Below are 12,685 nucleotides of genomic sequence, written 5' to 3' on the forward strand. Positions count from 1 at the left end.
GTGTGTGTGTGTGTGTGTGTGTGTGTGCATGTGCACGCACCCACACTCATGTATGTGCCTATACCCAGATCTGAGTATGTGCAGCTCCTCTGTGCTGTCAATGCAAATACATGCAAATACAGATAGCTTCATCTTTTTCTCATCTCATCTGCACTCATCAACACAGTCTACAGGCGCGCAAAGATAACAATGTGAACAACAGCCTTTGGGTACTGCTGCCAAAAATATTCTAGCGTGTAATCATTCTCTGACATCACAACATGAGTCATATCACAGCTAGTAACACCAAAACAACTACAGCAGCAAGACACATCTGTACACACTGTAGCAGACTTGCGATTGAAAACTTGACAACTTCAATTCCAACAGTGGAGGTCAGCCACAGCAAGAGACAATATCAGACAACCCAGATGACAACGGACCTATCAAAATCTCATTCATATAACCATAAATATCACTTTTCCTTACCTTGTCTTCTTTTTTTCATAAATGTCAAGAGTGACCTTCTGTGATGATGAAAAAAAAAACAAGCCTTGAGGTTCTCTATGAACTGAGGTGCAGTTCTGAGATCCCATCACTAGGAGGTGCTCTTGTATGAAGCAAAATTTGATCTCCAATTGCATGACATCCACACCTCTCACATCTCAAGTTCTTCCCAAGCTACTATTTCTAGTAAAGTCAGGTAAACAAGGTAGAGACAGTCACACAATTTATCAGTTTTCAGCTGTATAGCAGGCCCCTCTAGACACAGACTGATGAGATTTACAAGAAGTCTCTGTACAGCCTGTAAGATGTCAGCAGACTGTAATTTTATTTTCAAAATTACTGTAATGGGAACTGAGTGATACTTTACTGTATATCATCAAATAAATTAAGCAGTAATCAGCTAAATGACACCAACAGCCAAGGGCAAAAAGCCTCCAAGCCCATCTGATCAAAAATCCCTGTGGTCTCACTCAAATCTTAACCCTGAAACAAAAAGGTGATTGGCTTTGCATTCCCATACCCACAAATTGGGGTGGTGTGTGTGTGTGTGTGTGTGTGTGTGTGTGTGTGTGTGTGTGTGTGGTGGTGGGGGTGGTGGGGTATCCCAGGCGTTCCAAGTGGTTTGGGATGGTGTTTCCCACTGGTAGATTTGTGCATAGTAGGAATCAGGAGTTTAAGATGGCTAAGGGAGAGGTGATGATGATGGCCTACTTACCATATTGACTTCTGATACCATGTCTATGCTGGCTATGTCTATGTTCATTCCCACTCCCACGGGAGGACCTGGGACAGATCAAAACAACGGTCAGCAGTGGGGAAATGCATCAGCTATAGCCTGACATGGTTCAATGCAGGCAACAATTTACGAGTTTGAAGTAGTTAATATTGTATGTGTGCGCAGAGGCAACACATTAACACTTGTGAATTTCGCTGTTGTCAGCCGGATAACAGTGTAGAGTGCTCATGTCGAGTGGGAATAGATGCGCCGGGCTGCAGTTAAAGTGATAATAATTCCTCTCAAAGTTCTTGTCATTGAAACAATTAGATTGAGACATATTTCCATCGCATCTAATTAATAATTGAATAGGAATATAACTAAGAATGGATACACACACATATACCAAATACTTCAAGAGACATGCTTTAAGAGTTGATAAGCACCTTCGTCTCCATGCAAACACATGAACTTGTGTCATCTGTTTTTCGCTATCCCAACATAAGTCATACTTCCTAATGTGTTCTCCCACAATGCCGATGTATTCTCTGTTGCTATTTGGCTCCGACATAAACGGTTTCATGCTACCTTCAGAAGCGGGTGTGAGATGTTTCTTTTATTATTATTTTACTTTACAAAAATGCAAACCTAATAGGGGAATCAGCGATTGCCGTGGTAAGAATGAAAAACTGTACTGTTATGCAGGCTGACAACGCGCAAAGTAAATCAGAGCAGAGTTCATTTACCTCCGAAATCTGGCCTCAATCGAATATCATAACCTTTCAACAGTCTATCCACCGTTTCTTTGACCAAAGACATATTGCTAGGGTCATTGACACTGGCACTATGGAGGGAAAAAAAAGAGAAAAAGAGAGCAAGACACTTAGATGCGAGACGTTATTGGACCATTAAGTGTCCAAGTATTTCCACGCTGTCTGTAACACAGTCACACTAAGTAAAACGAGTGTAGCATCCTCCGACCCCGCCACTTACCTTTGCGCGCACACCACAGCCATTATGAGGGGGAACGACCAGACGCCAAAACACCTCATTCTCCTTATTCTGAACACTGCCATAGTTATGTTATGAATTGGGATTTTTTTCTTTTAGTGACAGACAGACGAGATCCAACTTATTCTGGCCAGTGCAGTAATTCCAATGCCGGGCGCATGCGCATACCCGACCACAACATCAAGGAGCAGCGCTGATGCTGCTGGTGGTAGTGCTAGAGGTAGTACCCTGCCACGGAGGAAATTTAAAGGAGAAAGGGGATCAAGCGTACAAGTTACTCAGAGGCAAACAGGGGTCTCCCTCCTTTTTTTCCCGATCTCTTTAAACCCCATACGCCTGTATGGTGACAAGAGCTGGTTTGCTCCCGGAAAGACGATGCGAATGGCAGGGACCAGCTGGGAAATGTGGGTGGGGTTGTCTCTCTACCTTTCCTTTCCTCCCTTAACCCTCTATGGCATGAATTTTTATTTTAGGAGGGAAAAAATATTTCACCCTAGTTTTTGGGAGCTTGGGGGTCCCTGATAATATATCAATCATAAAATGTGCCCCCCGCCCACCCCCCCACCAGATTTTGGTTTGTTGCCTCAGGGCAACAACATGCTATCAGGGTACTAAACGCCAAGGTTTTCTATATTATATAATAAGTGGAATGAGGGACAAACAAGCAATAAATACATTAGAAGAAGTTATATTTCAACAACAGCAACAATTTCAACAAGTTTTATTTCAACAACAGCAAGCATTTTCTTTTGATACATCATCTTCGTTTTCCTCTTCCTCTTCATCCACAGACTCAGTGTCATCAGACAGACCATCTGTTTTAAAAGGAAACTAGGAAGCACAAAATCAGAATAGGGCTGTGTTCCAAATTGCACACCTCTACTTTTTACTTTTAGTATGTACTGCAGCTGCCCTTACAAAGTATGTAGTGTAGTATGCAGTATGCATGCGTATGCATACTTTTGGGACACATTACATACATACATACATACATCATCCCTAAACTCCGACCCTCTTGCTCACTTACGGCGCCATCCAAAGCGCCACATTTACACTTGAATGTGCTGTCGTCTGTCATATTTCTTATCTTCTGTCTTTCTGCCGCTTCTCCTGTCCCTGAGCCAGGTGAGTGTGTGTCTTGTTGTCTTCCAGATGTGGGTGTGGCTTGTACATGAAGCTCAGTCAGTGCCACGTAACTTCCGCTGTGCAAAGGATTGTGGGTCAGAATGGCCAGAGCAGCATGCTGACATGCATACTGCGAAATCTGACCGGATGTTGTACAACATCCTGGTACTCTTGGCATACTGCATCTGACATACTATGTAATGGGACATACTAATTCTTTTTTCTTGCATACTAAATAGTACGGTAGTATGGGTATTGGAACTCAGGGCTGGTCTCAGTCATCCAGCCATGAAGACGCTGAAGATGTTTCACCTATAATCCAAGAAGCTTCCTCTGTGGAGTCGTTAACAGGGTTGTTGATACCACTTGGTTAGTCAGTACTCCTGGCTGTTGCGATGACGGTCGTTAGAGTCATTAGACCCATATGGAGCCACCTGTGAACGACCAACACTAGTCACATGGTCACAATTACAATTAACTCCCCCCCTCCATAAAATGTTTGTGCATCCATTTCCTGTGATTAATAGTAGATAGTACAGCAAAAAAACTGATTATGGTGATAACTATGCATCCCTGCACATCTCCATCCATAAGCATGTTATTGTTCAAACAAAAGTGGTCTAACTGCACACTGTTGCCCTGAGGCAACGAATGAAAAACTACCATTTTAGTATATAAATAAAGACAAAAAGTCTCTTTACTCAATCAAATATGCTTCTTCACATATTCATGCACATCACACATATTATTTATACAAAGATATTTAAATCTAAACATGTTAAAAAGTGAAATTTATCTTACCTTCTGCTAGCAGTGTGTCCATGCCGGCTATGGTCCCAAAAATGACTGTTCCACCCCCAGACGAAAGGTCAAACCCATACCCACCTCAAATTTGATTGGTCACAGACTTGTCCTCAGACTTTTAATGTTATGTTTTTCTTTAAAAAAATTAAAGGGGTTGTGTATGGGCCAAAATAGTGGTTTGTTGCCTGAGGGCAACACCATGCCATAGAGGGTTAACAGCCACTTTCGAGCTTTCCTTGAGCAAGGCACACTTAAACCCCCAACTGCCCCAGTGGAGCTGCTCAGCGAAAACCAGTACAAGTCGGGTTGTAAAATGTGTGTTACAAGTGAAGTCGGGCATTGCTGAACAAGACCATACAGTACATGCTTTGTCGACTTTGCCTGAATAAATAATTTGGAAAAGGGCTAAGAGAAATGTTTCCAAGACGATGGATTTGACCACAAACCTCCACTCTCACTTGCTTTTGAGGGAAACGATTTTGGACTAAAGTAAATAACACGCCATTCATTATACATCAACTTTGCAAGCTGTATTTCAGTTTTAGCCACCAAAATACTCAGACTGCTCACTGGCATCAGTCCCTACTTGTACGTGTGTGTGTGTGTGTGTGTGTGTGTGTGTGTGTGTGTACACGCGTGTGTGTGAGAGGCAGAGGCTGAACTTGAGAGGTAGAAAAAGAGGCTGTGCTTGTAGGTTGGATGAGCGCACAACGGCGCCGTCAAAGGCAGCACGACGGGAATGAAAGGAAATGAGTAACTCAAAGATTACTTTTCTATCGGTGTACAGTTATGGTCCTAAGCATCCCACGGAAAGCTGCTGGGCAAGAAAAGCCTCTTTGTTTGCTCACTTTGTTATACTCACGCACACACACACACACACACACACACACACACACAAAAATCGCACTTCCCGTCGATGGCTCTGTCCATGGTGCTGAATTTGGGCACACACACACACACACACACACACTCTCTCTCTCTCTCTCTCTCTCTCTCTCTCTCTCTCTCTCTCTCTCTCTCTCTCTCTCTCTCTCTCTCACTGTGTGTGTAAGAGTCTCCACTGAGTGTGTCCATACTATAAAGGCGCTACAGCTTCAACGATTGCTCACGCATCACTCTCCACGCATCCAGGCCCTCTGACGAAAACGAGAAGCGTCTCTGGATCCGCTATGAGGCGCAGTGCCAATGAAATGCCTCGGGGTAGGAAGTGAGATGCATGGACCAGAGCAGCATGCACTGAAGCCTACACTTACCACAGCTCACAGCCATGCACGGTTGTAGCTCCACGCACTGGTGAGCAGGATGTGCGCCACTGCGTAAACTCGGACACTCATAGCCATGGATATGGTGGGATCAGAGGCGGATGGTAGAGCGGTGAGCCTTGTGTAGGAGTCCTAGCGGCCAAGCAACCCTATAGAAGTATGACAGGGACAAGGGCTGGAAGTGTCCCAGGAAGATAATAAATATACTCTAGTAATAAATATACTCATCATGTCTAACCTCCATTGAGATACTGCCTCAATTTGACATTTAGAAATCACTTCTCCTCAAGTACCATTTCACATGTTTAAATTTGTACATGTTTTAATTACCATGACTATTATGATGTTGTTGCTACTTGCACGTTAAATTCTTCACCCTATTTGGCCAGATGGGGCGCCATAATTAAAAACACGGGTCAACAGTTGTAGACGTTCTTATGAGACTTATAATAGCCTAACCATTAACTCACAAAAGAAAATACATGTGTACCAAGTACCACAATGATTTCACCATCTACAAACATGTTTTTATCTGTGTTTTGCAAAGTCATATCCACAAAATATTGATTTGCAAACATGCAAATCATTGCCTGAATCCATGCATTTATTACTTCTACTACTACTACTACTAATAATAATAATAATAATAACAACAACAACAACAACAATATATGCAGATGGGGTACATGCATAACATATCGCAACATTTCTCTGTTATAGGAGCATGTGTTCATGTATTAGATCTCTGTATAGGAAACAGCTTCAGAGCAAAAAAAATGCATGTAAAATGATCAAGCCAGTCATCAGAATAAAATGTTGCCATTTTAAGTACAAACCAAAAAAATTGTTGAAATGCTGACGTTTCTGAACCAAAAAATAAGTTTCATATTTTTCGTATTTTGGAAGTGGTGGAAACCATGGAAACCACTGAGAGTGATCACATCCATCCAGGCCAAATAGATCACTATAAGTGGATGTTTATTTTAAGTTTTTTTTTTGTTTTGTTTGTTTTGTTTTTTTGTTTTTAATTGCACAGGGCCATCTTATATGATATTGGTATATTTATTACATGAATCTGAAGTAACGAAATGGACAGCTTCACTATTTATCTCTATTATCACCCTGTCCAACATATAGCAAGCAGACCACATCAGGTTGCATCAGGCTCTTGGTTCATGCTGTCTATGATCGCCTACCATGCCCAGTGAACCTTCACATCCGAGGTAAAAGTGAAACACCTTTCTGCTCTCGGTGTCCTGGCAGAATCCTTGGAACACCTCCTCACCAGCTGCCCAAAAGTCCTTGGGGATGGGCACTATCACTGGCGCCATGAGCAAGTGCTTAAGGCAGTGACTGAGAGTCAACACCTCAGTCCCCAGAGCTGGAGAGAAGCTCCACCTGCAACCTAGAGCAAAGTCAAAGTCTCCTCACCACTGCCTCCTACTAGCAACTGTAAGTGGACCAAGGCAAGCAGCTGAAATACTTAGCTAAGATAACATCAAAACAGCTTCAGCCAGACATGATCATGACCAAGTCCCCCAAGCAACTGATCATGCTGGAACTGACAGTGCCTTGGGAAGAATTAAGATTTCAAGTTCAACTACTAGGAGTTTGTGGAAGAATGCGGAAGGCAAGGCTGCTGAAGTGACTGTGAGCCTGTGGAGGTGGGCTGCTGAGGATTTGCAGGGTGTTCACTCTGCAAATCCTTTATGCTTTATCACCGGGGGAGGCAAAGAGGAGGGCCATCAGACTCACTACTGAAGCTGCAAAGAAGGCCACTAGGTGGCTCTGGATCAAGGGGGCAGATCTGTGGGCGATTGCTTTTCTGACAGAAGCCGGGGTGTGATCAACCCTGGCTGGGTCACAGACACAGGGAGAACCTGCAGACTACAAACAGAAAGGAACCTGGCCAGCCAGGATTCAAACCCAGGACCTTCTTGCTGTGAAGTGACAGCGCCACCATGCTGCCCCGAAGTGAGTTTGATGTGATGGGAAAAACCCTGTTGTTGTTCCCTTGCAGGGAACAACAACAACAACAGTTTTGAGTTTTGATTTGAATGTTTGATGTAACCCAGCTTCTAATAGGGACCGCTGTATTGTGCTGTCTAAAAATAGCCCACCCAGGCAACATCAGTAGCACAAACACTGAGCAACAGCTTGGCAGCAGTTTAAGTGCATTTGTATTTTAAAAAGCAACAGAGGTGAATAAAGGTCATAAATGGCTTGATTTAAAAAAAAAAAAAAAAATCTCTTTTTAAATTAAATGGGCGGTTCTGTTTAATTCATTTTAAACTGAGGCCTGATCTGACCCCAGTTGGGCATTAGTGAGTGTTAAATAGCTTGTGGGTTAATGCATCTTTAATTAGCATTCTTTAAAAAAAAATGTTGACATAGCTGACACAATTTAAATTATATCAGTTCTCATTTTGCACCACCCCTGCCCAGCACCTATCAGAAGCAAACCTGCTATGGTGCATGCACACACTAACCTCTTTAAAAGTGTCAGATTATACACATCATTACATGTATACCTTTGGAATCACAACATAAAACACATCCATAATACACAAATTGATTTGACTGTGTTACTGGATTATCCAATCATCATGACATGTCTGTGAAGGTCCTCAGTCATCCAGGTCATGGTAGAGTAAGGAGAGCTGAATCTGTTTCACTTCTCCAAGAGACATCTTCAGTTCAGAACTGAAGAAGCTGAGGAATTTTCTTGGAATCTACAAACAAGTCCCATTACCATCGATTCAGCTTTTCTTGGACAATCATGTCATAACAGTTGGTAGGCCATGTGTGTTCAGGCACCATGTCTTGTAGCCGTTTTCTTATCAGCCACATCTCAGCATCAAAATCAAAATATCAGTTCTCAACACGTTTCAGCATCAAGTACCAGTCAGTGACTCTGAATAATGGTTGTGAGTTTGGCTGTTTGGCTGTGACTAGCACATGTAGTTATTTTGGTACATGATCACTATGAATCATGGGTTCACATGACAGAACCTGTTTGAGTATGCATACCATATCTCACTCATATTCATCATGGGGGGAACAGATGGTGGGACTTAAAGAGTGTTTAGCCAATGACAATATTGTGAGTATGAAGATGAAATGAACTCTATTATAACCCCCACAATGTCACTGAGTAGATGTCCTCCCCTTGAAACTGGCTCTGAGGCAAACAACCAAATATTTTGACCTCGTGTGCTGTTCTTAATGCCTGATTTCCTGAATTGTTTAACATTCCCAAAAGGGCTCTTTCTCCCTTTTCTCCATCTTCCCTTTCCTGCATCTTTGCACTAAGAGGAAAATAATAATGACTGCATTTCTAAGCCCTTCAGTCAAAAACATGCATTGCAAACAGTGAAAATTTAGGTTGCCCTGTACTGATGAATAAAGAGGATGTCCACACAATGTGTTTGAAAAAGGCATTTGTGTTGCCCTTTGTCTGCAAACTAGGGTCTGTTTGCTGGCATCTTGGCATCATGATGAAAAATATCTATGTGTTTGGAAGGAGGTTGTTTGTGTGTGTGTGTGTGTGTGTGTGTGTGTGTGTGTGTGTGTGCAGTGCGTACAATGTGCCTGTGTATACAGATAACACATCTCAGTGCATCATCTGCCATGACTTTGGCTACTGATTTTTACAACAAACAACACAATGAGGAAAAAAAAGAATACTGGCACAGTGTCACACACTGTCAGTGTTTGGCTGGGTTGGCATTCAAAAATATTTCAATGTCAAAAGTTTTATTGCTTCACAGACATGCACACATGAACAGACAAACACATTAGAAGAACAGATACTTTTCGCAGAATATGACTTTTCAATGTAAAACAATCTTGTCATCAGTGGCGTGATTATTCCTCATTACATTTTGTTACATTATGTTATGTTACCAACCAAATTGCTTTTATGCCTAAACCTAACCTTTCCCTAACCTTAACAAAGTAGGTTTGGCAGCTAAAGTTAATGCAACTGATTGAAATACCTCCTTACATGGAATACAAGATATTTTGATAGGAAGTGTATTTGTGATGCATCAGAAACAGTCATAATCCCCAACAAAATGTGGGGATTGTGTTTCCTCCTAAAAATAATTAAGAATGCTTTTTAGTTGTATTGGAATGTAATTTTTAGGAGACAGGGTTGACTGAGACAGGGTTGACTGAGGTTTGCCCGTGGGTTAATATTATGACTATATCATAAGCCGACATTTATGGATGTTTCACTCAAATAATTCTTGCTAAAACTGCTGTAAAACCACCTCAAATATTTGCCAAAAAAGCCAATGCAATCAGCCTTTATTTATTCACAAGTTTCAGGCATGTCCAAAGGAAATGCGGCGAGGATGAGGATGGATTACTTTGTTATGCCTGACAAACCTTTACAGCTTGTGGTCTTACTGTGGAGTTGCACCTGGTCTGGACTCAGCAGGTAACGCCTCCTGTGGATTGACTATTTAATATGGATCCAGACCAGCAGAGATGGAGAGGCGAGGCACTGCCAAAGCACATGGCCAACATCTGATGGTAACATTTTATCCACTTATTCTCATGAGTATGTTTTTGGCCATCAACACAGAAAAAAAAATAACATAATAAATAAATAAATAAATAATGACAATGATTAAAAAATAGCAACACCAAAATCTACCTATCTGTCTCTATCTGTCTATCTTCTACTTCTTGTTTACATATTTTATCTACATACAAATTTGCTCTTAGTTCAAACAAATGAACACATTAAACTGTATTGTGCTTTGATGTCAGATCAAAAATTACCTAAGCCTGAACAGTTAACATGCATAACATTTATAATTTAATAATTTCAAACAGAACTTGTGGGCCAAGGATGAAAATTGCACACTCTGCCTTCCCCTGCAATTAAAGCACCTCTCTGTATTTCTCTTTTTTATGCACTGCAATTATAGCGTTGACATCACTGATTAAAGCTCCTTAACTCAGTGGGGGAACTCTATTAAAGGCCTGTAGAAGGTGCATTTAAATAATGGCCTTATAATTATTGACAAGGTATTTGCTCAGCTCTTTAGGTCAATGAGACGCAACTAGAACATCGAAACTGAAAAAGTCAGCGGGTACAGTGTGTTGTAATCATCGCTGTCTGGGAAGTGCTTGGTATTATTTATTCATGATTTTCTTTCTTTTCTTTTTTTTTCTCCTGAAACACTTGTATCTGCAGAGGAAATGTACATGACCAAATATACAAAGCATGAACACAATGTGGTTGAGCATTTGATTGTGTTTTCTGGAGCAAGATGAAATATCAGGTAGCATGGCAGTTCCTAATGCACAGTATTACAGCTACTGTAGAAAACTATGGGGAAAAAAGAAACAGTTTTGAAATTTTTAGGGAAATTTCTAGTAATGTTTTATTTTCTGTGTTAAGAAGTTTATCTGAAGGTCACTTTTATTACTCTGCTTTCTAGATATACTCATCCAAATTTCACGCTGACCCATCAATGATTAATTGGGCGATAATGTTTCCTCATTTTTCAACACTTTTATATTTACAGGGTTCAAGGCAATGATGATATGATGTGCAGCAACCGTGACCATACATTTGTCCTCATAAGTTATACCTCCATAAAGTCCACTATGCTATCCCCCATCAAATGTCCTCTCTTTGTCATTTCTGATGGTAAAACAGCTCATCAACATTGTCTCAAAATGTCCCGGGACGTGCTGTCGCCTATACGGTGTCCATGCGAGCCCTGGCACCACCAGGAGGCTGTTGTTGGCCAGGATCTCCACCTGTCCCAGGCAAAATGTCATGGTGGTGGCTTCGACCTCTGAAGTGTAGATAAGCAGGACAAACGGAGTCCATCAGCCAACCTTTATGCCTCATTAGCCTCCCTCCACCAGAGGAGGCGCCACCTGCTACCTCCACAAGGTCGTAACGTCCTTCTCCGCTAAGCTAGCACCAAAACAAACTGATAGCTTGTTGGGCCAACTCCTTGCTCATCCCCCTCCTCTCTCTCTCTCTCTCTCTCTCTCTCTCTCTTTCTCTCTCTCCCTCTCACTGCCATTTGCTTTCTTTCCATCCTTCACTCCATCCCTGACAGACGCTGGTCACCACTGCCAGAATTGCTGACAGGAGCCCAGGGTGAGTGTCAGCTTAGCCACAGTTGGAACGGGTGGAAAGATGGAGCGAACGATGGAAGGAGGGATAGAAAGAGGGATTATTTTACGGTTCCTGCCAAAAGCCCCTCTTTTGGTGTCTTGGCATCAGTGGTGGTGATTCAGACAGTGACACAGGATGATAACACAGCAGTTGGCCCCTAGCACTGTCATTCCACCATACCACCTGCAGATTACAAAGATCAAGAGCTAAGTCGGTGAAGCTTTCACCTCAGTCTTTTCAAAGTAGCATATCGAAGTTTCAAAATGGGATATGCTACTCTTAAATAAATAAGCTGTGTTCTCACAGATTGACAGATTGCACAAAACTGACACAGATTATGAAACTATTTAACATAAAGGTAGATACTCTTCATTCTAGCTCAGTGACCAAAGGTGCATATAATGTGATGATCTAGGTTCATATCCAGCCCAGGACCTTTGTGGCATATCACCCTGCATTTTTTTTTTCTTTTTCCACATGCTACCCTCTAAAAAAAATGAAATAAATAAAAAGCTTTAAAAAAAAAAAAAAGAAAGAAAAGTGATTGACTTTTTTCTTTTTTTTTTTTTAAATCAATAAAATTATCATTTATAAATCTCTTCACAGAGCAGTCCAAAAATAAATTATCTGCACTGATTCATCATGAAGCTGGAACAATAGCTTTTCAATGAAAACCTTTTCAACTTTATGGAAACAACCACCTGAATGTATTCAGAGAAAAGCAAATGGACCGCAGTCTTGATGGAGAACCAGCTGTTACCTTGACCAGGTCACAGTAAATCGGATCAACTCAGTTTGAAGACACAATGGCGCAGAGTTAGCCAGCTACCTCCTCTGTAGGCTTGCTGACTTTGACTTGACATTACAGATTCTTTTTTCCTTAACAACAGGCAGTAACCATAGAGACTGTGTAATAAATCTCTATTCTTACATATGCTGTAGGAGGATTACTATATTCACAGCAATGTTTCATAATGTCTGCACAAATTTAGCATCTGCTAATTGATGTGTACATTTTACATAATGAAACAGAACCAGATGCATGTTGAAGGAATGGCAAATTTATCAGGTAATGCATTAAGAGTACTAGTGAAATAATGGCTGCTCCTTAGTTTCTCAAGGGGTTTATTT

General features: G+C 41.4%; 1 protein-coding gene across 1 annotated transcript in view; it reads right to left on the reverse strand.

The window, feature by feature from the left end:
* gabrb2b (gamma-aminobutyric acid type A receptor subunit beta2b) overlaps nt 1–2,325 on the reverse strand; it is a 69,272-nt gene extending 66,947 nt beyond the window's left edge. Inside the window, 3 exon segments of the mRNA XM_030069067.1 lie at nt 1,202–1,269; nt 1,948–2,045; nt 2,195–2,325. Of these exon segments, the coding sequence (XP_029924927.1) occupies nt 1,202–1,269; nt 1,948–2,045; nt 2,195–2,277 (249 nt within the window). The 5' untranslated portion in view covers nt 2,278–2,325.
* Nucleotides 2,326–12,685: the final 10,360 nt, after the last annotated feature.

Source organism: Myripristis murdjan, chromosome 14, assembly GCF_902150065.1.
Source record: "Myripristis murdjan chromosome 14, fMyrMur1.1, whole genome shotgun sequence".
NCBI classification, from domain to species: domain Eukaryota; kingdom Metazoa; phylum Chordata; class Actinopteri; order Holocentriformes; family Holocentridae; genus Myripristis; species Myripristis murdjan.